The 25,626-nt window shown below is 36.6% G+C and overlaps 1 protein-coding gene and 1 non-coding gene across 12 annotated transcripts in view; one reads left to right on the top strand and one right to left on the bottom strand.

Moving 5' to 3' along the window:
• Positions 1 to 25,626, top strand: part of FOXN2 (forkhead box N2) — a 65,147-nt gene that overhangs the window by 21,766 nt on the left and 17,755 nt on the right. For all 11 annotated transcript variants that reach the window (XM_005575934.4, XM_005575929.4, XM_005575930.4 and 8 more), the window contains 2 exons: positions 9,601 to 10,151; positions 22,354 to 22,454. In XM_005575934.4, coding sequence (XP_005575991.1) covers positions 9,615 to 10,151; positions 22,354 to 22,454 — 638 coding nt within the window. In that variant the 5' untranslated portion in view covers positions 9,601 to 9,614. The remainder of the gene's footprint in view (positions 1 to 9,600; positions 10,152 to 22,353; positions 22,455 to 25,626) is intronic.
• LOC123568556 (U4 spliceosomal RNA) lies at positions 4,106 to 4,245 on the bottom strand. The gene has a single exon (XR_006691919.1). It is a non-coding gene; the product is annotated as a U4 spliceosomal RNA (small nuclear RNA).

Here is a 25,626-nt window from a genome sequence, read left to right as displayed (position 1 = left end):
GAGGATTAAAAGAAATGGAATGAGAAAAAAGAATCATACCAAAGAAGGCAAGAAAAGAAAGATAAAAATTAACATGGAAAGAGTGGGATACCAAAAAGGATGGTAGAAGTAAATCCAAATACATGCATGCCTTTAAAAACAATATTCATTTATATGGGATATAGAATAGAGACTACAAGAAAACAAAAATGTTGAAAGTAAAATGATGGAAAAACATACACCTGGCAATTTTTTTTTTATTTTTTTAAATTTTAGTGTGTACATAGTAGGTGTATATATTTATGGGGTACGTGAGATGTTTTGATACAGGTATGTGATGTGAAATAAGCACCTCCTGGGAAATGGGGTATCCATCCTTTCAAGCATTTATCCTTTGAGTTACAGATAATCTAATTACATTCTTTAAGTTATTTAAAAATATACAAATAAGTTATTATTGATTATAGTCACCCTATTGTGCTATCAAATAGTAGGTCTTATTCTTTTTTTTTTTGTACTCATTAACCACCACCACCTCCCTCCCACTAATCCCCCACTACCTTTGCCAGCCTCTGGTAGCTGTCTTTGTACTCTTATGTTCATGATTTCAATTCATTTGATTTTTAGATCCTACAAATAAGTGAGAACATGTGATGTTTGTCTTTCTGTGCCTGGCTTATTTCACTTAACATAATGATCTCCAGTTCCATCCATGTTGTTGCAAATGATTGGGTCTCTCTCTTTTTTTTATGAGACTGAGTCGTCTCCCTTTGTTGCTTAGGCCGGTGTGCAGTGGTGTGATCTCAACTCGCTGTAACCTCACTTCCCAGGTTCAAGCGATTCTCCTGCGTCATCTTCCCAAGTAGCTGGGACCACAGGCACACACCACCATGCCCCACTAATTTTTGTGGTTTTTTTTTTTTTTTTTTTTTGGTGCAGATGGGGTTTCACCATGTTGGCCAGGCTGATTTTGAACTGCTGACCTCAAATGACCCGCCCACCTCTGCCTCCCAAAGTGCTAGGATTACAGGCGTGAGCCACCACCCCTGGCCTGATCTCATTCTTTTTCATGGCTGAAGAGTACTCCATTGTGTATACGGACCACATCCATTCCTTTCGTTGATGGACACTTAGGTTGCTGCCTGGCTAATATTAATGGGAAGAAAGCTAGTACATCATTTCAAATAGACTTAAAGACAAAAAGAATTGATACATAATGGGAAATGGCTAATTTGGTAGGAGTATATATGTTTTAAAGTTACATGCAATTAATAACCATAGCCACAAAATGAAGCAAAAAGTTAACAGATGTACAAGGAAAAAATTGAAAAATTTTACCAGTATAGCAGGAGATTGTAATATATCTGCCTAAGTATTTGATGTAGAAAGCAGATCCCAAAAAAAGATTAGTAGGAATATAGAAAATTTAAACAGTGCGGTTAACAAGCTTCATCCAATGGACTTATATTTCATCCACACACCATAGAAACATCAAGTGAATCATTATGAAAATTAATCATGTACTGGGCCATGAAACAAGTTTCAACAAATTTTAGAGATTGATACCTTATACACTATTGTAATACCAACTCAGTTAGATTAGAAATAGGTAACCAAAAAAAACTTTTTTAATCACATGGAAATTAAAAAAATTTTTTTTCTCAGTATCTCATGGATGAGAGAAGAGATGTTGGAAGTTGGCCTGTTCTTTAGTAGGAGATGTTAAATCATACTTCAGGTTTGCTTGCAGCGGACAAAAATTGAGAAATGGCCCAGATAAAAGGCCTTGCATTCTTAACAGATGAGAGTGTGCAGGGACGCTAAGGACTGATGGTGGATTGGTTCTTCTAACAGGAAGAATGAATTTTTTTTTTTTTTTTTGAGACGGAATCTCAGGATCTTGCTCTGTTGCGGGGGCTGGAGTGCAGCAGCTCGATCTCGGCTCACTGCACGCTCCGCCTCCTGGGTTCACGCCATTCTCCTTCCTCAGCCTCCCAAGCATCTGGGACCACAGGCGCCCGCCACCACGCCTGGCTAATTTTTTGTATTTTTAGTAGAGAGAGGCTAGCCAGGATGGTGTCGATCTCCTGACCTCGTGATCCGCCCGCCTTGGCCTCCCAGAGTGCTGGGCTTACAGGTGTGAGCCACCACGCTCGGCCTGAAGTTTTTGATAAATGGTGCTGGAACAATTTTATGTTTATATGTGAAAGATGAAATTGGATAAAAAATACGCGTATACATTTTTGGTGAGTTGAGGAGGCAAAAACTATAAAACAAACTGCAGACCATAAAGAAAAGGGTTAATAAATTCCACCATATGAAAGTAAAGAAGTTTCTTATTAAAAGACAACTAATAAAGAGATTGAAAAGACAGGTCATCTACTGGGGAGAGATATTTGTATCACATATAAGTATTAGTATCCACACATTACAAATCATTAAGAAAACTCATAGAAAAATAGGCACAAGGCTTCAATAGATGCTTTATGGAAGAGGAAACCCAAATGGTATATAGATAGGTATATATTCATAGCTGTATGTTCGTATATATCTATATATTCATATTCTATATATCCATATACAGATATAAATGAATGAAAAGGTATTCCACCCTGTTACTAATCTGGGAAATGCAAATTAAAACTACAAGGAGATAGAGTTTCATAGTTGATATGGTCTGGCTTTGAGTCCCCACCCAGATCTCATCTTTAATTGTAATCCGAATTGTAACCCCCACGTGTTGAGGAGAGACCTTATGGTAGGTGATTAGATCATGGGGGTGGTCCCTTCAAGCTGTTCTTGTGATAGTGAGTTCTCACGAGATCTGGTGGTTTTACAAGGGGCTTTTCCCCAGTTTGCTCAGCACTTCTCTTTCCTGCCACCATTTGAAGAAGAATGTTTTTGCTTCCCCTTCTGCCATGATTGTAAGTTTCCTGAGGCCTCTCCAGCCGTGCAGAACTGTGAGCCAATTAAACCTCTTTCCATTATAAATTACTCAGTCTCTGATATGTCCCTCTAGCAGCTTAAGAACGGACTAATACAGTAGTCATCAGATTGGCAAAAAACAATTTTGGCAAGTACATGAAGCATTTGGTATATACATTCCTGGTTAGTGGTAACTGATTCAGCATTTTTTTGGTAAGCAGTTGGTCATCAATTAAAGTTGAAGACTATTCTGTGACCAAATAATTCTGCTTCTTGACATATGTTCAACTTTTAGATGTATACTCGAGAAATTTTTGGCACTTGTATTCCAGGTGATATGAACAAAGACTTCTATAACAATAGTACTTTTAGTAGTCCCAAACATAAACAATTAAATGTTCCTTAAGAGTATAAGAAATTATTGAATATTCATAAAATGGAATACTAGTCTCCCTAAAAATGAATTACTGCTGCAATAATGTTAATGAATTTGATGAGAGAAAAAACAAGTCTCGGAATGTCTTCCATGTAATTTTATTTTACATGATGTATAAATGTGGAAGGCTAGATAACGTTTAAGGGTTCTAACATCTGGAAAAATATAAAGAAAAAACCTTTTGTTAACTCAGTCTTTAATATAATCAGTTAAAAGTGTAGAAAAATAAGTCAAAATTCTGTTTGGTTAAACCAACGTTTTGTGTTTAGTAGGTTTCTTAGTTATTTTGGGCAAAAAAGGCTATCACTGTGACACATCTAATTCTCTGTAATGCAGCATATTGTGTTTTAGGTAATGCTGAAAATTCTGTGGCTTTGTTTCCCTTTTCTTATGTAGTCTCTGAAGCGTTTCTCTCTTACCGATGTTAATACCGACCTAAGCAAAAATGCTCTTCTATGACCTTTTGGGAAACGCTCAGAGAATTCCAATACGTAATTTTATTTTTCTTATCCTAGAGTAGGGTATCACTATAACATTGAACATAATACGCAGATGTGCAGATCTCTGTTAGACACCTTCAGAGATGCATGAGCTGCACAACGGTGGAAAAAAAAATAGTACATTTAAATCTCAGGCCTTCTTCTCAAGATACCGCCATGGCAGGCACACAATCAAGCTCTAGATGGGTTCCAGAGTGATTGTACTGGGTTGGTTTGAACTCTCCACTTTTATTTTTATTTATTTTTCGTATTTTATTTGTTTATGTCTCCATAGAGACTATCAAAAATTGCCAGTGCTGACTATATTGCAAGTAATTGCAGTGGGGTATTGGGAAAAGTTTCCAGTTAGCAATAATTGTGCTCAGATAAACCTCATTGGCTGCGATACTGCCACTGCACAAAGCTTTAACTCTCCACTTTTAAAAATCTCCTTGTGAATAATTCTTTTTCTTTTTTAGAATATAGAAGATGGAAGCCTTAACACAAATTTGTACTTTGCTAAAGTGTATAGTCCATTTATCTACTTTTTTGGATAGCAGTGTCTTGGCTTTAGAAATTTGTTTATTAGTGGTTGTATTAGTTACTTGGATTAAGCTAGTTATACTCCTAAAAATTAGAATATATTTTTTAAATCCCACATCATATTATTTTGGCTTTTTTTAAAGTAATATTTGTTATGTACCACAATTTTATATGGTCCGTTGAAATACTGTTCTTAAAGGAGTAATAAAATGTTATGTTACAAGCCCAGGTTTCCTTCTATTTATGCATTTGGCTTTATGAAGCAAATTGACCATGCATATTATTAATGCTCTGCTAGTGAATGGTTTCAGTTCATTTTAAGATGCAGTTTCTCATTAGACTATAATTTTTAAAATAAATAAAATTGAAAGTTTTCTTGATTTTATTGTGAAATATACAGATCTTTTTGTAGTAATAATGCATATTTATATATTCCTGAAAACACTAAAATTGTGCTCAGCTGATGGGCCAACTCACTCAAAAGTGAAAAATATGCAGCTTTGTATCCAGAATACTAACAAAAAAATCTTAATGAGAATACTAGAATATGTTAAAACACATAAGAAATTTGTCACAAATAAGGAATATGGTCAGTTTAGGATTTTTAAAAGAAGATGAACACGGTGCGAGGAAGGGTTGAAGCTACAGGATTATGAAGGCCAGGGTAAAATGCATAAAGATTTGGAAAGAAGAGCTCATTAAACACTTGCAAGAAAGAGCATGTGGCCAAACTGTGCCAAGAAGAAGAACATGGGTTGAATGAGAATTGTGTACCATACTGTCTTTTCAGCAGCTTGCTGCTTTCCACTGTGTTAGCCTATTTTGGGTTCAGCTGTTGTTATTTGGTAGTACAAAAACATAGGCTGAGAAGAATCATGTACAAACCAATGTGACTTACATTGTACTAAAATCATTCCTTTATTTACCAATGGGCTAATTCGTATTATGTAAGATTTGTAACAGAACAGGCTGTACTAAGAATACAAGAGGTGGCTTCTGTTTTTGACTTGAGCTCTCTGATAAGTCCATGACCTTTTTAAGATTTGATTTCTGTGTGTGAAATGGAAATACTACAACTAAAAATAATGTAGCACAGCCTTTTCTCCCTTGAGCTTATTGTTTTAATTTTAAACTATAATAAGCACATTAAAGAAAAACTGGAAAACAGAACAACAAAGACAAAGATTACTGTTAGTAATATAAACCACTGTTTTCTTTTTTGTATGTATTTTTTACTTTTTCACCAGTTTTTAATTTATTCACATTCTTCAAGTCAGTCATTTTTAATGGCTACTAAATATTAGATTGAATAGATGGGCTTTAGTTTACCATTTCTCTGTTATAGAAAATGTAAGTTGTTTATAGTTTTCCATTATCTTTAATAATTTTTGGATGAATATCTCTGTGTCCCTCCACACATCGTGGGCTGCGAAGGGAGTATCTTTTTCCCTACATAAGATTATTTCACAAAAGTGACACATTTGGAATTGTTGGTTCAAAGAATGAAATTTTTAATAATTCTTGATACACATTTCCAGTTAGCTTTCCAAAATGGCCCTAGGTCCTTGCCCAAAATTGTTTATAATTTTTAAAATAAGTTTTTTATATAATTTTTAAATTTATATATTTGTTTGCTATTTGTATTTAATATGTGAGAAAAGATCATTTGGCTATTTATCCATTGTGGTGGACTTAGTATTCTAAGTGGGTAGTGCTCTGTCTACAGTCGTAGCACCCTGAACATGTCTGATCTCATCTAAATGGATAGTGCTCTAAAGTGCTATATAAGGATAGTTTAGAAACAGCTTTTTTTCCTCCTTGCAAACACAATGACAGTTCAAACCTTACTAAGATGATGTCAGTACTTGGTTTTTAATAATGTCAGTACTTGGTTTTTTAAACTTTGCTTGGATTAACACTCTGTAACTCTTTGGCATATTTGTTGCCATACTATTTCTTTACATCTTAAAGTAATGAAATTTTATTATAAACTTGTAATTCAGAGGAATAACATACTTGCAACCATTTAAATTACTTATGAGAAAATTTAGTCAATAGTTACCAAGAAACTGATTTTTTGAGTATGTTACGTTAATAAAACGCACTATTTCTGTTTTAAGCAGTATTGCTAAAAATGTAAGTTACTTGAGCAATTGAGAGTGACTGTAATGGCCAGAAATTTGAATATTAGCCTTGTTTATAATTTTGGCTCTGCTTTTTATTAGCTTTAGTACCTTAGGGAAATGGCTTACTTCATTTCCATTTCCTTATTCTTAACAATGAATTTCAGTTTTTTTTATTGTTACCACTTAGGATGTTTCCTACCATTAAGCATTCATTTCTAAAATAAATTAACTCTTAAAGGCAGTTAGTGCAGCATTTTATAGAATAGACATACAATTTGTATTATGAGTTCATTTCTGTCTGAAATAATTATGATTTGAGTGTCTACTCATACTCAACATTTTGATAAGATTCATTAGGAATACAAAAGTAAAAGACTCTTATCCCAGCTGGGCATGGTGGGTCATGCCTGTAATCCCAAAACTTTGGGAAGCTGAGGAGGGAGGATTGCTTGAGGCCAATTGTTTGAGACCAGCCTGGGCAACCATAGCAAGACTTTGTTTCTATAAAAAATTTAAAAATTAGCTGGGCATGGTGGTGTGCGCCTGTAGTCCCAGCTACTTGGGAGGCTGGCGCAGGAGGATCACTTGAACCTGGGAGGTGGAGGTTACAGTGAGCCATGATACCGCCACTATACTACAACCTGGGTGACAGAGTGAGACCCTGTCTCTTAAAAAAAAAAAAAAAGACTTACTCCTCATGGAATTCACAGTTGGAAAGGAAGGACATATATTGAACTAAGGAGTAGTTCAGAGTAAGTAGAGATGATGCATTTTAAAGCCTATGACATAGAATCTGTAATGTAGTAAAATCTCAGCAAATGTTAGCCACTGCTGTTTGGTACTTTCTAATTTCTAGATGTAATGACAGATGAATGGAGATTTAAGTGACAAGGCAAAAGTGAAACATTAGAAATTAATCACTCCCTTCTTTAATTGAACACTGGGTACACCAAAGAGTGGGTTTTTTTGTTTGTTTTTTAAGGAAGCAAGACACTATTCAACCAATTCTCATTCATCATGTTTTAAAGTCCCTATGAATAGAGAGACTTTGGTGATAAAATGAATAATTTGATCACTTATATAGTACAGGATATCAGTTCTGAAATACTTTGTGTGCTCATATATGTGAATGCTTATGTATGTGGTTTTCATAAGAGATTGAAACAGAAACCAAATCTGTTATCGTTTGATCTTTTCCTTTTTACAGTGTCGTGATGTTTCAAGTTATGGGTGCACAGGAGAGAGATAAGAACTGGATATGGAAAGAATGCTGTTAAGATTTAAAATGAATAGGATTTGAGTCATTGGTGCTCATAGGTGTTGTGTACATACTGTTGCCAGCACATATTGTGGTTAGAATTTTGTTTCTGGAGTCAGTCTGCCTGGTTTTAAATTCTGACAGTTCCACTTATGCTTAACCTCTCTGATTAATTTTCCTCATCAATAAAGTTGAATTAATAATAGTGCCTACCTTATAGGATTTAATTGACAGTTAATTGAGATATCATATGTAAATTGTTTAGCAGAATGCCTGGGCGCTAAAGTATTATCTAAGGCTGTTGCTAATGGAGTGCTCTGAGGCTAACTACTTCTGGTGGTAGCTCCCAGAATTCAGATAAACTGTTCTACATCTAAAATTAACCAGTTTTCTCTTTTACATAACTGACATAAAAAATAGAAATAAAATTAGCCGGTTTTCAGAATTCTTGAAGTAACCTGCCATCTATGTTCTAAGCAAAATAAAACTCTGGAGGTACCCCCTCCCCCCAATTATTTCAGTTACACAAGCATAAGTGGGTTGAATAGGATAATAGTTGGTTTTTCACTGAGTTTAGAAATGAGTTATCTTTGTGAGCCATTGAAAATTAATTAAATAGCACATTAGCCTATTGCTTTCTTCTCTGGTCTGTTATTCTCTCATGATAAAGTTTTTGAATAGAACGGTGTTTAAAATGCAAAACAAAAATCATTTGAGAAAATAGAAATGAAAAAAGAATAGTAACAGCTATTTTTCGCTCTCCTTGAAAGTACAGGGACAGTTCAGACCTTACTAAGAGAGTGTCAGCCTTGAAATGTCAGTACTTGAGATGATATAGAATGCAGAGTTTAAAAGTACTGGAATTTTAAAAAGAAATGATAAACTTATAGTGAATTTAATTTAGCTAATAATAAATTTAGTGAATAAGAAATGTTATCTTGTTAGACTTACAGAAGTATAGAATAGAATGGTTGCTAACCAGATATGGGTGGTGGGGGTAGGAGGAGGGTGTAGGGAAAGGGGAAATGTTAGTCAGAGATTACAAAGTTATGGTTACACAAGAGGAGTAAGTTCTACTGACCTATTGCATAGCATGGTGACTATAGTTAATAATAATGTATATTTCAAAATTCCTAAAAGAACATTTAAAATATTCTCACCACAAAGAGAAATAAGTATGTGAGGTGATGGATATATTAATTAGCCTGAGCTAATCATTTCACAATATATACATGTATCATAATATCACATTGTACCCCATATGTATAATTATTATTTGTCAATGAAAAATAAATAATGAAATAAAAATGTTATCTCTTTTTAGTATGATATGCTGTAAAAATAGTATACATAGTTTCTTTTTATAGTAAATAGTTGAGATTTGAGGAAAGGGTTTATTTTAAAATATTGCTTAAATAATATTTCAAATGTATTATTTTCAGGATTCAACTATTTGTAAAATCATAGATTTTTAAGATACATATGAAGTCTTATAATTCAAAGAAATAGCCTGTCCGTTTTAAGTAATAATAGCCACTTCCTATTAGGCGATTAGTGTGGGCTAGGTGCTTAAGTACTAAGTATTTAAAATGCATTATTTAATTGTGTTACTATCACCCATACACCTGGTCCTATAAAGCTGCACTTTATTTACAGCCATTTCAACTAATATAAGTTATTTTCCTTGTTTTATAACCAGTAGTATCTTCATTATACAAATGTGATGCTTAAATATTATATGGGATAATTGATAGCAAAATTTCTCTGATTTGGGGATATTTACATATGTATTTTCTTTTTCCCAGAGTTTAAGATTCTAAGGTATTACATTGATAATTGTTTCCTTTGTTGCAGAACTATAAGAGTAAATGGGTCCAGTAATTGGAATGACTCCAGATAAGAGAGCTGAAACCCCAGGAGCTGAAAAGATTGCAGGATTAAGCCAGATTTACAAAATGGGAAGCTTGCCTGAAGCTGTTGATGCTGCCAGGCCAAAGGCCACTCTAGTGGACAGTGAGTCAGCAGATGATGAGCTCACAAACTTGAACTGGCTTCATGAAAGTACTAATCTTCTAACAAACTTCAGCCTCGGAAGTGAGGGTCTTCCAATTGTTAGTCCATTGTATGACATAGAGGGAGATGATGTGCCATCCTTTGGACCAGCTTGCTACCAGAACACAGAAAAAAAATCAGCAACTTCAAAGCCCCCATACTCCTTTAGTCTTCTCATTTATATGGCTATTGAGCACTCTCCAAATAAATGTTTGCCTGTCAAAGAAATTTATAGCTGGATTCTGGACCATTTTCCATATTTTGCTACTGCACCAACAGGCTGGAAGAATTCTGTTCGACATAATCTGTCCTTGAATAAATGTTTTCAGAAAGTGGAAAGAAGCCATGGCAAGGTCAGTGTTTATGAATTATATTTGGGAAGTGGGGGAACTAATTAACATGGAGCCCTTAAAATATCTGCAAACCGGGGAGACAAAAAGTAGTCAAGTCAAATCACTTCAGCTGAACTGAATTATATTAGTTCATCATTTATTTTTGCTTGAGATGTTTTAAAATTTCTTAAATATTGATATAAATTTAGCAGAATTATGTTTTGTCTACTATAGGTACCTAGATTAGTCTTTTTATCATTTTAGCTCTTTGTTTCTAGTTTCTGTAGTGCTCCTATAACTATCAGTATTTGATTCTTTATTCAATATGATAACCTCTGCCTTATAATCAAAGTATAGACCATTCAAATTAATGAAATTGATATGATTGGGTTTAAATCTCTTACCTTGCTATTCATTTGATTTTCTTTTCCACTTTTCCTGCCTTTTTTGGGTTGAGGTATTCTTCATTTTGGGTTTTGGTTTTTTGGTGGGTTTCTTTGTTGTTTTTTTGGTTTTTTTTTTTGAGACAGTCTCGATCTGTCGCCCAGCTTCAAGTGCAGTGGCGCAATCTCCGCTCACTACAACCTCCACCTCCTGGGTTCCAGCGATTCTTATGCCTCAGCATCCAGAATAGCTGGGACTACAGTTGTGTGCCACCATGAGCAGCTAATTTTTGTATTTTTAGTAGAGATGGGGTTTTGCATGTTGCCCAGACTGGTTTTGGAACTCCTGACCTCAAGCACCACCCACCTTGACCTCCCAAAGTGTTGGGATTACAAGTTTGAGCCACTGTGCCCGGCCAAGGTGTTTTGTGTATATGTGTGTGTGTGTGTGTGTGTGTGTGTGTGTTTTATGCTTCAATTTTATCTCTACTATTGGCTTATTATTTATTTATTTGTTTTAGTGGTTGCTATATGGTTTTCAGTATACATCTTTAATTTATCATTGGTCCACCTTCAAATAATATTACACCATTTCACTTAACTGGCTCTTTACAGAAAAGGTTGCTCGGCGCCTGATGCCCTACTGGATTAATTCCCTTTGCCTGGAGAAGTTTATTTAAAATTTCTCATTATTCAGTTTTGCTGGCAATGGTTATTTTAAACTTTTTTTGTGGTGTACGAGTTTAGAATTTAGGTTAACATTTTTTTATTCTGTGTATTTTAAAGATGATTTGTTGTCTTCTGGCTCCCATAGTTTCTGATGAGAAGTCTGCTGTCATTCCTATTTTTGTTCTCTGTATGTAATGTTTCTTTTTTTAATTGCTGTCTTCAGTATTTTTTCTTTATCTCTTTATCACTGCTTTTCAGCAGTTTGATTGTAATGGGCCTAGTTGTGGTGTTCTTTATTTTTATCTCGCTTTGGTTTCTCAGTGGTTCTTAAATATATGGTTTATTGCCTGTCATTAAATTTAGGAAATTTTTGCTCATTATCTCTTCAAATATTTCTTTTGCCTCACTCTTACTTTTAGGACTCCAAGTAAAAATATATTAGACCATTTGCTAGTTGTCTTACTTCTTGATTGCTTTGCCCTTCCCTGACTCTTTCTCTCTTAGTTTGGATAGTTTTTACTGATTTTTCTATGGGTTCACCCATTTTCTTCATTGTGTTCATTCTGCTGATAAGCCCCAGTGAAGGACTTCTTCACATTTTTAATTTCTAATGTTTTCATTTTCCTTTTAAGAAAGTTTCTGTCTCTGATAAAATTCCCCACTAGATCCATAAACATATGAATTATAGTTATTATGTAATGTCTGTCAGTTTCAATATCTGGTCTGTCTCTGGGTCTGGTTTTATTGACTGTTTTAATCTCTTGTTTTTGTATGTGTTTTATAATTTTGGAATGAATATCAGACATTGTAAAAGAATGGCAGGGACGGAAGTACATAATATTTCTACCCAGAAATAGGCATGCCTCTACTTCTGTCAGGGTGTTAGTGTGAACAGGTATTGGTCAGTCTAGTTAGTAATTGAGAAGAGTTTTGAGTGTTTGTGGTTGCAGTAATTACCATCGGTACACCACAATCTTCAGACTCTTACAGAGATGGACTGCCAATACTTTGTGTTTAAAAGCGAGGTTTGGAGTAATATGATTTTTTTGTTTCGGCATTACTGCTACAACTTCATCTTCCAGCTTGTGCCACATTTGAGGGTGGGAGAGAGGTAAGATAGTTCTCCCTGTTGCCCTTCCTACAGCATTAGATTGCTATTGCTTGTTACTTGGAGCAAGGCTTTTGGAGGGGGCAGAGTGGGATCCTTGGTTCTTCTCCGGCATTAGTCTTAAACAGGCTCAGGATGCCTGTGCTTCAGGTGTGAGTCTTTCTCTGCCTCCCCCAGGAGCAGATAGTCTCTCCATCTACTTAGTATAGAGTCTAGAGCTGCATTCTTCAGTAGCAAAACGTAAACTGTTTCATGCCAGGACCATCTTACCACTGCACTTCAGCCTGGGCAATAAAGGGAGACTCTGTCTCACAAGACAAAACAAAAAACACTGGATTCAACTTTGGCCAAGTGCAGTGGCTCACACCTGTAATTCCAGCACTTTGGGAGGCTGCGACAGGTGGATCACTTGAGCCCAGGAGTTTGAGACCAGCCCGGGCAACGTGGCAAAACCCTGTCTCTACTAAAATTAGAAAAAATTAGCTGGGCGTGGTGGTACACGCCTGTAGTCCCAGCTACTCAGGAAATGGAGGTAGGAGGATTGCTGGAACCCCCAGAGATTGCAGTGGGCCAAGACTGTGCCACTGCACTCCAGCCTTGATGACAAAGTGAGACTCTGTCTCAAAATAAAAAAATAATCCGGGCGTGGTGACTCGCACCTGTAATCCCAGCACTTTGGGAGGCTGAGAGGGTGGATCACCTGAGGTTGGGAGTTCAAGACCAGCCAGACCAACGTGGAGAAACCCCATCTCTACTAAAAATACAAAAAATTAACCAGGCGTAGTGGCACATGCCTGTAATCCCAGCTACTGGGGAGGCTGAGGCAGGAGAATCGCTTGAACCTAGGAGGCGGAGGTTGTGGTGAGCCTAGATTGTGTCATTGCACTCCGGCCTGGGCAACAAGGGTGAAACTCTATCTCAAAAAAATAAATAAATAAAAATAAAAATAATAAAATGTGACAGGCTCCATCCTGTGAGGTGAGATGTAATATATGAACTCTTACCTTTGGCAGAGCACGGAAATGGCAGTCGTGCTCTGCCTTTCTTCTAGTGTACATGGCACATTGCCTTATTAAATATGGGGATAGCTAGGTTTTATACTTTTCTTTTAGCAACAGCCATCCTTTGCCTGGGACTAAAGTGGGCGAAGGATTTTGCCTCTTCCTCAGTGGCAGACAGCTTTTGCTTTGTATTAGAGAGGAATCTGGAATATAGGCAGATTTGTGTCTATTCTACAATACCACCTAATCTTCACCTTGTGCTTGTTCAAGGTCTAGAACATGGATGATCTTTGCCTAAACTTTGGCAGATTCTGTACATCTGTCTTCATCCATAAGGGTTTCTCTCTTAGGCTTCCTGGCCTGCCTGCAGTCTTCCTCTGGAGCACCAGATGGAGTCCAGTGGAAAAAGACCTTGCCTAGTGGAGGCAGACCCTTCTTCTGGGAATGTCAGGGATTCTCAGCTGTCATGCTAGCTCACATTTGGTCTTAAATAATCTGAATTAAAATTTGCGTGGTTTTTTTCTTACATTTTTTTACTACTGCCATTTCTGTACTCTGCCAAAGGTAAGCGTTCATATGTTACATCTCACCTCACAGGATGGACCCTGTCACAATTTATTTTATTTTTTTATTTTGAGACAGGGTCTCACTTTGTCATCAAGGCTGGAGTGCAGTGGCACAGTCTTGGCTCACTGCAACCTCCGGGGATTCAAGCAATCCTCTTACCTCCATTTCCTGAGTAGCTGGGACTACAGGCATGTACCACCACGCCCAGGTAATTTTTTCTAATTTTAGTAGAGACAGGGTTTTGCCATGTTGCCCGGGCTGGTCTCGAACTCCTGGGTTCAAGTGATTCCCTGTCTCAGCCTCCCAAAGTGCTAGGATTACAGGTGTGAGCCTACTCGGCCAAAGTTGAATCCAGTGTTTTTTGTTTTGTTTTGTAAGACAGAGTCTCCCTCTATTGCCCAGGCTGAAGTGCAGTGGTGAGATGGTTCCTGGCATGGAGTTTCAGTTTTAAAAAGTAAGGAGGCAAACAGTTAATCATAATACAAAATAGAAAGAAATATAGTAATAGTAACATGAACAAAGTCAGAGAGGAGTTGATTAATTACTACCTAGTACAGTGGTCCCCAAACTTTTTGGCAGTATGGACTGGTTTTGTGGAAGACAGTTTTTCTGCAGCCTGAGGTGGGGGCATGGGATACGGTTTTGGGATGAAACTGTTCCACCTCAGATCATCAGGCATTAGATTCTCATAAGGAACGCACAACCTAGATCCCCTCACATGTGCAGTTCACAATGTGGTTCCAGCTCCTGTGAGAATCTAATGTACGGGCTGATCTGACAGGAGGCAGAGCTCAGGTGGTAATGCTTCTCAACTTCCACTCTCCTCCTGCCCCATGACCTGTTTCCTAAGATGCCACGGACCTGTACCGGTCTGCAGCCTGGAGGATGGGGACCCCTAACCTAAAAGATTTGGGAAATTTTTGTGGAAAAGTTTGCCTTTGAAGCGTGCTTTGTGAAAAAAAGAACAGGTTTTAGAAGGGTAACATATGCCAAAGGGCAATGGTACATTCTGCTGGGAGTTTGGGGCAGTAGGCATATTCTCTGTGGGTAAGGAATGTATGAAAGCAGGGTGGAAAAGCAGAGTGATCCAGAATAGAAGTGTGGTGAATATCATGCTAAATTGTTTGGACTTCAGTTTTGAGAGCAAACCAGTGAGAGTTTTCAAGCCAGGAGCATGATAGAGTTTCCCTGTATTTGACTTGTGACAGTGTGAATGATAGAGCAATGTATTATCTTAAACAATATCTGAATTCATTTGCCAAAGGAATGTCACAGTTACTAGTACCATGCAAATGGAGATAGTTTCAGTGAAGCTGTGGGATTTGAACACTTTATAATCACTGCCCTCCTTATGTCTAAATCCACTGACTTCTTTTCTGTTCTTATTTAACCTAAAACTGCGTTATATGATATGATTAGCTCTGGGAATTCATCTTTTCTTTGATTTGTATAACACTGTGCTTAGTTCTTTGTTTACTTGCCTGACTCTCCATCTTTTTCTTCTACCACTTGCCATTTAAACTTTAGTGTTCACTATTTTGTCTTTTTTGTTGATTTAGTGTTTTCTTAAATAATCTCATTAATTCCCATGGCTTAATATGTCATCTGTAATCTAATGACTTCTAGATCTTTCTCCTGAAGCCCAGACCTGAATTTGCAACTAATTATTAGATCTGGAGGTATCTCAAATTCAGTGTGTCCAAAATTGGACTTTATTCCTCTCTCTTCTCCTAGGATCTCTCTGGGTCTCAGCTAGAAATCTGACTCATCTTGGGTACCTGCTCTTTGCAATGCCTAAGTTATTTGAATGTCAAATTTGAAAGGATTGTAGATATTATCCTGATGAACTTCCTTATTTTATAACAAAAAAGTGAGATAGGTGGTATTAATTGATCCTGGTCTACAAAGCCTGTCAAAGCCAGGGGTTAGACTCTAGAAAAAACAGTGTCTAGTAGCATCTGTAAATACCTACAAGTTGCTTTCTGATTCTGGCCATTTTTTTTAGTTTCTACCATAACATTAGCCTTAGTTCAGGTCTTCCCCTCATTTCTCATCGAATTGAACTATTATATAAGTTGAGGAGTCAGCATGAAGGATTGGGTTCAGTTATGTTCCTAGATCCAGATAGATGTGTGACTTGGTAAAGATAGACTCTGAGCCTCATTTTTACTTCAGTTTTTGTAACTAGTAGACTTTAGTAAATATGACATACTAAATAAAAGCCAGACTTATTAATATGGTTTTCAAGACCCTCCCCAGTTTGGCCTCTGCCTGTCTTTGCAGCTTTTTTTCTTCACTACTCCATGATCTGCCCCCACATGACTACTTGCTATTGCAGTATACTATAAATAGTCCTTGTTTATTTTGTTCCTCTATCTACACTGCATTTTCGTAATTCACTGTCAGTGGAGATAACACTTCCTCAAAGCCCAGCTCAGAAGTCACCTCTCAAGCATTTCCTGCTTTTGTGTACTCATTTTGTGTTTTTATAGCATTCTGTTTGTTATCTTTATAATATCCATATCCCAGTTATGTATAGATTTGCTTCTCCCGCTAGGGAGGATATGAGATCTCTCTGAGGTCAAGGCCTTAGTAGAATAGTCACGTGTGTGTGTGTGTGTGTCAGAGAGAGAAAGGGGAGAGTGATATTATTTAATAACCTTTTAAAAGCTCAGCGTCTTTTTTTTCATCTTAATGCATAATTCTCTTTAATTGTGATGTGGATGAACATTTAGGTTTCTAATTTTTTTTTTTTTTTGGAGACAGTCTCACTGTGTCGCCCACGCTAGAGTACAGTGGCGCAATCTTGGCTCACTGCCAGCTCTGCCTCCCAGGTTCATGCCATTCTCCTGCCTCAGCTTCCTGAGTAGCTGGGACCACAAGTGCCCACCACCACACCCGGCTAATTTTTTGTATTTTTTTAGTAGAGACAGGGTTTCACTGTGTTAGCCAGGACGGTCTCGATCTCCTGACCTTGTGATCCGCCCACTTCGGCCTCCCAAAGTGCTGGGATCACAGGCGTGAGCCACCACACCTGGCTGGTTTCTAATTTTTTGTTATAAACACTGCTACAGTGAAAATCATCTCCCTATCCTTCATTCTCTTTGCCTTCTTTGAAATTGATCCCCCTTTTATTATTTTCCTCTATTACTTTGGTATTGTTATCCTCTTTTTTTTTAAACACTATACATATTTCATAATTATTTTATGTAGTCTCTGTTTAAATTTACCCTTATAGTTACCAGTGTCATTGTTTGCTATTGTTTACGCATTTAGAATTTCCTTAGTGATTTTGTTCTTGAATTGTGTCACTTAATTCTTTTATACTTTTAGGACTATTGTGTTTATACTTATGATGGTACATAAAAGGTAACCATCTACTAGGTACTTAGAAATATAGGCAGGGATAGAGGTGATGTGGCGAGATTACAGCTCTAAGTTTGGAATTTATCAGCATTGCTTCTGAGTGGAAGAATCTAGGAAAAGCATGGTGTAATGAAGCCAAGGAAGCTAAGCTTAAGTGTGAATAGCCAAGGGTGTCAAATATTACAGAACACTTGAAAATGATTGGGTAAGTTGTTGAAAAAGTAGCAGCCAACGGATTAGGATTCAAAATACATAGTAAGTGCTGTGCTGGTCAGGCGCAGTGACTCACGCCAGTAATCTCAGCACTTTTGGAGGCCGAGGCGGGTGGATCACGAGGTCAGGAGGTCAAGTCCAGCCTGGCCAACATGGTGAAACCCCATCTGTATTAAAAATACAAAAGTTATCCGGGCGTGGTGGTGCGTGCCTGTAATCCCAGCTACTTGGGAGACTGCGGCAGGAGAATCGCTTGAACCCAGGAGGCAGAGGTTGCAGTGAGCCAAGACTGCGCCACTGCACTCCAGCCTGGCAACAGAGTGAGACTCCGTCTCAAAAAAGAAAAAAAGTGCTGTGCTGATAAATGTTTTAACAACTGTCTAGGGATGGGCTGTTTAGCTTTTGCAGATTTCCATAGTGTAATATTTCCATCATGGCCAATTTCAGACTACCAACATCATATCATTAAATGTGGAGTTGAGAAGCGATGTTTACTAACAACAGTATACCATTACATAGAAGACACTCATAATTCAATAAGAAAATGAAAATCTAATAGAAAAATGGGCAAGTATATGAATAGGCAGTTCACAGAGGAGGAAACAAATAGGCAATAAACGTAAATAAAGATGTTTATCTTACTAGTAATATTTGTAAGGGACATACAAATTAAAAACAAAAAAATGCTTTTTTATCAGAATTCAAAAATTTTAAATGTTTGATAATATCAAATCAGATGGGGACATGAGTAAATATTGATACTTTCACACCATTGATAGGAGTATGTTAATATGGCCATTCTTGAGGGCACCCTGGCAGTAGTTACTAGAATTAGAAATGGGCTCTCCTTTGATCTAGCAGATCATATTCTGATTTCTCCTCTAGAGTAGCATTCATACTTGCACACAAGAAGATGTGTGTGAAAATATTCACAGTGGTATTATTTTTAGTAAAATTTACAAAACCATATGTCCAATGGTATGATTTGTGGTAGTACTCAAAAGGGAATTGGTTGTGTCCATAATTTTTAAATGTGTACATTTTTAATGTAATTAACCTGAGTGTTTTGAATTTTCAGAGAAAGGAAGAAATTAAGGAAGTAAGAGCTAGAGAATGGGAAAGGATATAGTCCAGAGTATAGGTAGAATTTGATAAAGAAAAGGAGAGAAATCGTCTTATAATTTTAAAAAAGGGCTAAATATAGAAATGGTAATATATTGGCATAAAAATTGGCAAGCTGTCACCACAAGTCAGGGTCGGGGGGAAGGAACTTGTAAATCATCTTCAAAGAAATCAGTTAACTATTTTGCCTAAATGTCTGAGTTTTAGACAGAAAGAGATACATTCAAGTAAATTTGGGAATGCATGTGGATTTTTTTTTTTTTTTTTTTTTTTTTGGTGAAACGTTTCTTGGGTCAGTGACAGAATGACAGTATTTTTCTTCCAATCTGTGGAAGTCAAATAAATTATACTTAGTTGCATTAAATGTTAGAATTGGATTTGGCAAGCTTGACAACACTTTTCTGATGAATGGCTGTTATCTAGAGATGATAATCCCAATCGAAGGTAGAGTGGCAAGGTCTAGATCAAACTATGAAGTGGTAATGATACTCAGCCAGCTGATACAGCTGCTGATTAGTTTTTTTTCTCTCTATCATCAGTACCATTTTTACTCCTCTGAAAAGACAATCTAATAATACTGGTTTGGTATTTATTGGTCTCTGGATTTTAAATTTCTTAAAGTTACATATGGTTGTCTTTTGGTTCAGCTTGCTTTGGTTGGGGCTTTATGTTTTAAATGTTAACATCTGGCTGGGCACAGTGGCACGTACACCTGTAATTCCAGCACTCTGGGAGGCTGAGACACGAGAATCACTTGAACCTGAAGGCAGAGGTTGCAGTGAGCCAAGATCGTGCCACTGCATTCCAGCCTGGATGACAGAGCAAGACTCTGTCTCAAATTTAAAAAATAAATAAAAATAAAAATAAAAATTGGCCAGTCATGGTGGCTCACACCTGTAATCCCAACACTTTGAGAGGCTGAGGCAGGTGGATCACTTGAGGTCAGGAGTTCAAGATCAGCCTGGCCAACATGGTGAAACCCCATCTCTACTAAAAATACAAAAATTAGCCAGGAATGGTGGTGCGCACCTGTAATCCCAGTTACTTGGGAGGCTGAGGCAAGAGAATTGCCTGAACCTGGGAGGCGGAGGTTGCAGTGAGCTGAGATCGTGCCACTGCACCCCAGCCTGGGTGACAGAGCAAGACTCTTGTCTCAAAAAAAAAAGTTAACATCCAAGTCTTGTATGTACTCTTCTAAATTTTTATAAAGCCCAACTTAAACATTATTACTGTGAGATTTTAGCTGGGAAACATGGAATTAAATTTTTTCCTAGTGTGGTAAAATTTTAATCAGTTAATTATTTTTAACTCAGAGGTTCTAAAAGCCACTGAAAATCATTACCACTTTATAATTTTGTCTAGGCCTTGCCATTTTGCCTTCTTTTTGGTATTAGACAAGGTGAGCAACTCTATTAAAATACACAGATATAATGAACGTTGCCTCTTCTCCCAATCTAGTCTTTACAACTTCTGTTAAGATAAGTCTTTTTAAAGTTCACCTTTTAGTATATTCAAAATTTCTTCAAAACCTTTAGCAGTTCTCTACTAAGTAAGTTCAGAAGTCTTAGAGTTCTAAAATGCGAAATAATAAAATGAGAGAATGCTCATTTCCTGTTTCCATTGCACAGAAGACCATTTTGTTACAGGCAAATTTAGTTTTAAACAGTACTTCTAAAACTTTTATTATTTGTATTCTTTCATCTAAGCTCAGTAATATAGGAGCAAAGGTTTTAAGTGGAAAATTAGTTAAAAATAAGTTTCTTTTTGCTGTGGACTCTAAAATGTAGATTAGCAAATACAGAGTTTTATCTCTTGTTCATGATAGTTCATGAACAGACCCAGTGAAAGGAAGTGCTGCCATGGTAACATAAACCAGACTGTTACTTGAGACCATACTCAAGATACTTAACTGCCCTGAAACTGCGCGTTTTCAATACCAGTTTTTCCAATTTGCTATTTCAAGGAAATAGCAACTCTACTGTGATCAAAACAGTTTGCAGTCCCCTCACAGTAGAATTTGTAAAGTAGACTTGAACTAAACAATTTCTAGGAGTGTAATCTCAGGAATTCCAAGGTAGAGCATGGCTAGCATTATTGAAATAATTGTCTTGGTCTGTGTATGAAAAGTAACGCATGCGTATCTTTTGTATATGAAACTGAATTGGCTTTGGGGCAAAAGGTGTTATAGGTGCTAACAAAAGGTGTTATAGATGCTAACTTTTTAATTCTTTTTTTTTTTTTTTTTTTTTTAAAGACACTGTTTCCCTCTGTCACCCAGACTGGCCTCAGCCTCCTGAATAGCTGAGACTATAGGCACACACCACCACACCAGGCTAATTTTTCTATTTTTGTAGAGACAGAGTTTTGCCATGTTGCTTATGCTGGTCTTGAACTCCTGAGCACAAGCAATCATCTGCACCGGCTTCCCAAAGTGCTAGGATTACAGACGTTAGCCACCACACCTGGCCTGGTGCTAACATTTTCCCTGTCATCAAAACACATTCATCATTTGGTCCAGGTGACTGAACATATAGCTAAGTGAAGTTTCATTTAATCCAAAAATACATTTGTAAAACTTGTCTTTTCTTGAAAAAGAAAAAAAAGAAAATGTCAAATACTTGTTCAGTATAGTTAATGTGATATCTTGCTGCTAAACACCAGAGAAAAGTTTCTGCTGATAATCTGGTGTGTTTCTTTCCTTATGACAGTGTGGTATGACAGCCATGGTTTTTCTCTTTCTTCATGACAGTGTGGTATGACAGCCATGGTTTTTCTGTTTATAGACATTGCCAGCATGGTAAAAAACTGCCTTACACTCAATTGCTACACCTTTCCACAGGCAAAAGGTTTTATTCTCTCCTAAATTTATTTTATCCCTTGTTTTTTTGCCATCTAACTTTTGCCTTTTTTTCAGAACTAATTGATTTTTTCTTATTGTTGATTTTTTTTCAAAATTCCCTCCTCTGTGGAAAGTAAAGGAGTAGGAATATACCATTATTCAACCAATATGCTGCAAACCCTTACGTATGTCACTTTCAGAATGGCCCCTTAATATTCACCTATTTTGCAGCTATGTGTCTCTTGCGGATAAATCCTCTTATTTGAATCTTATTACAATTCAGTGAAGTGGACTGCATTGTTGTTTTACTTTACGGGTAAAATGTAAATGAGAAGTCTGACTCTCAAAAATTAAATGATTTGCCCAATATCACATAGCCAGTCAATAAGTAGGGATCGGGACCTCGGTTTTTGAACCTGTATAACAGTGTTCTTTCATTTTGCCATTCCGCTATAAAAATTATGACACAATATTCAGAGATAAAAGAGCCTCAGTAATGGACTAATAATATTACCTTGAAAAAGACTGTGGGAAATGGAAGGACTCTGGAGATCATCACATTAAATCTTAATAGCAATCATAATAGCTTATATCATAGGAGATTTCATGCACGCAAAAAGGAGTGTGAGAATGAGAAACAAGTAAATTTTGTTGTTATCTAAATCATTGTTAATGTAGTCGTAAAGGTAATTTAAATTTTGAGGAAGAGTTTTTGAAGTAGAAAAGGCATAATATAAAACCAGAAACTAATAACATTTGAACCTCACTAATCTTGTGAGTTAGAGGAAGGTGACTTTTAGTCGCTACAGTGCACACATAGCAAGCTCACTTCAACCTTAGTTTCATACTCGAAAGGTACTAGAGATTATTTCCCCCTGCACGTTTATTTAAAACATTTAGACACTGACTGTTTATGTATAAAAGTTCCTAGTTATTCTTGTGCATTTTATTCTAGGTTAATGGAAAAGGTTCCTTATGGTGTGTTGATCCGGAATATAAACCCAATCTTATCCAGGCACTGAAGAAGCAACCTTTTTCTTCAGCATCTTCGCAAAAGTAAGGATCTTCCATATAACTGTCAGTGGTAATTTATAGGATTTCATTGTGTGAGACGGAGAAACTTAAAGGTCTAGGGTATTTTGTTTCTGTTTTTTAATTGTATAAAGAAGTATTTATGTTTTATTTAGTTTTTAGTTTTTGTTTCTGTTTTTGTTTTTGTTGTTTTGTGAGACCAAGTCTTACTCTGTCACCTAGGCTAGAGTGCAGTAGCGAGATCTCGGCTCACTTTAACCTCTGTCTCCCAGGTTCAGGTGATCCTCCCGCCTTGGCCTCCCTATTAGCTGGGACTAAAGGCACGCACCACCACTCCCAGCTAATCTTGTCTTTTTAGTAGAGACGGGGTTTCACCATGTTGACCTAGCTAGGCTCCAACTCCTGACCTCAAGTGATCTCCCACCTCTGCCTCCCAAAGTGCTGGGATTACAGGCATGAGCCACCATCCTTGACCTGTTGTTTCTTTTCTTTTCTTTTTTTTTTTAAGAAGTCTTTATGGATAAGACATTAGCCTAAGTTAGTTTTCCTTATGGTCTAATTTGTACTTCTAGACAACAGGAAATTGGTTAGTTGAGAACATACACTCTGGGAAATATAGTCAGTACTGAATATGTTATAAGTAAACCCTAAAGAAAGTTGTAATATAATTTCAGCTACAAACAGATCAGATCATTTTAATTGTCTGCAATACTAATGCTAACCTAAAAATGAAGGAAATTAAAAATATATTTAAAATTTTTTAATAAGATGATTAAGTTTGTCATAACATTTTATATACATATGTAGGTTTCTTTTTCTATTTTAGGGTTTTTTTTCATAGTACTTATAATATTTGAAAAGTATGTTCAAGTCTAAAATTTTTAAATGTTTGGCAAATAAAATAATGCTTTGAACTTTGTTTTTATTTTTTCTGGTAAATATAATTGTACTGTATTTGCTTATAATTTTCCTTGGCTTTGTTTTCAATCCCAGTAACCCCTATTGATCTTCTAGCTTCCTCATTTTAAGTTAAATCTGAAAATACCCTGACCTTCTTAAATCTGATTTTTGTTTCCTTTTTCTTTTTTTTTTTTTTTTTTTTTGAGACGGAGTCTCGCTCTGTTGCCCAGGCTGGAGTGCAGTGGCCGGATCTCAGCTCACTGCAAGCTCCGCCTCCCGGGTTCACGCCATTCTCCTGCCTCAGCCTCCCGAGTAGCTGGGACTACAGGCGTCCGCCACATCGCCCGGCTAGTTTTTTGTATTTTTTAGTAGAGACGGAGTTTCACCGTGTTAGCCAGGATAGTCTCGATCTTCTGACCTCGTGATCCACCCGTCTCGGCCTCCCAAAGTGCTGGGATTACAGGCTTGAGCCACCGCGCCCGGCCTTTGTTTCCTTTTTCTAAAGCAGACTTTAGAGTCTTCTACAATTTATTATCTACCTTCATTTGAATTGAAAATCCCAGATTTGGTTAAAATACTTTTAAGGGTAGTTTATAATGGCTAACTTGTTTTTTGAAAAATTTGAAAAGATTTTTAATAAAGTAATAAATGGAAATTTTTAAATATATGCACAAAAGTAGATAGAAAGTTATAATGAACTGCCAGCTGCAGCAATCATCAACATTTCATATAGTGGTTAATTTGAATTATTAAAGTATCATTAGATAACTTGCAGAGGAGTGGTTGTAGCTGAAATACAGTAAATAGGTGGGAAAGCTAAAGTTGAAATATCAGTAATATATTCACTCACTGAGATTTTAAGCTTCTTTACCATATTTGTAGATTAGATGGATCATTATCAAAAGAATAACTGAGGATTTATCTTTATGAAATGAAACCTAGAAAAGAAGTTACCAGATTTTATATTCTCATTTGGAAATTGATATCTTTATTAATTAATTTTGGTTATTATGAGGTATTCTAAATAATAATTTAGAAACTAATGGTAAGTTCTATTGATGTTCACCTATGTGTTTTACTTAGCTGTGTTGGTTTTTTCTTTAACTGAAGAGTAAGCCTGGGCAACATGGCGAAACCCTGTCTCTACCAAAAATACAAAAATTAGCTGGGCGTGGGTAGTGCACACCTGTGGTCTCAGCTACTCAGGAGGGTGAGGTGGGAGGATCGTTTAAGCCTGGGAGGCAGAGGTTGCAGTGAGCCAAGATGGTGCCACTGTACTGCAGCCTGGGTGACAGACTGAGACCCCATCTCAAAAAAAAAAAAGATTATATGAAAGAATTGGCACCATTTTTTCTAAACCATCACAAATATATTTTGCTGTCTTTGATATATTGCATTTTCATGTTTCTTTTAGCCTTAATTATAAGTTTAAATGTTAAAAGTGATCTTGTGGCTTTAAAACAAGATAAAAACTATGGTTGGGCGAGGTGGCTCAAGCCTGTAATCCCAGCACTTTGGTAGGCTGAGGCCAGTGGATCACCTGAGATTGAGAGTTTGAGACCAGCCTGGCCAACATGGTGAAACCCTGTCTCTACTAAAAATACAAAAATCAGCTGGATATGGTGGCACGCGCCTGTAACCCCAGCTACTCGGGAGGCTGAGGCAGGAGAATTGGCTTGAACCCAGGAGGCAGAGGTTGTAGTGAGCCAAGATGGCGCCACTGTACTCCAACCTAGGCAACAGAACGAGACTCTGTGTCAAAAAAAAAGATAAAAACGACAACATAAGGGTTATATATAACCGTTGACTTTAAACCCTTAATATAAAATGAAACCTTTTCCCCTTTATGTTGTTTGGCAAAATAATAGTTCCATCTGACATGCTTTTGTGTAGCCTTGCATATAAGAATTTGTAAGTCTGAGGAAAAGAGTGAGATACAGTATATGTAAAACTATGAATAGGAAATAAACTTTTAAGTTAGTTAACAAATAGATTTTTTCATACTATCATAAATTCCAAAGAAGAGAAGTAGTTTTTCCCAAAAATATTTTAATTCCTGGATTTAAAAAAGAACTGTTGATGTCTTCCCATGAATATAGAAAGTTTAATTTTATATTTATTAATAAAACCAGGAACATACCTGTTTGCTATCAGTACCAAGTGTTCCTTAACCATGTGTTTTGGTAAATGCTTTTATTTCTGTGGTAATACCTATATTAGTATTATATCAAACTTAAGCATCCAATACAAAACCAAACAGTAACTATCATGTATTATCTATTGTTCCAGGCATTTT

The sequence above is a fragment of the Macaca fascicularis genome, chromosome 13 (assembly GCF_037993035.2).
Source record: "Macaca fascicularis isolate 582-1 chromosome 13, T2T-MFA8v1.1".
In the NCBI taxonomy this organism is placed as follows: Eukaryota; Metazoa; Chordata; class Mammalia; order Primates; family Cercopithecidae; genus Macaca; species Macaca fascicularis.
Note: the sequence above shows the minus strand (reverse complement) of the source record. Positions and strands in the feature narration are given on the sequence as shown.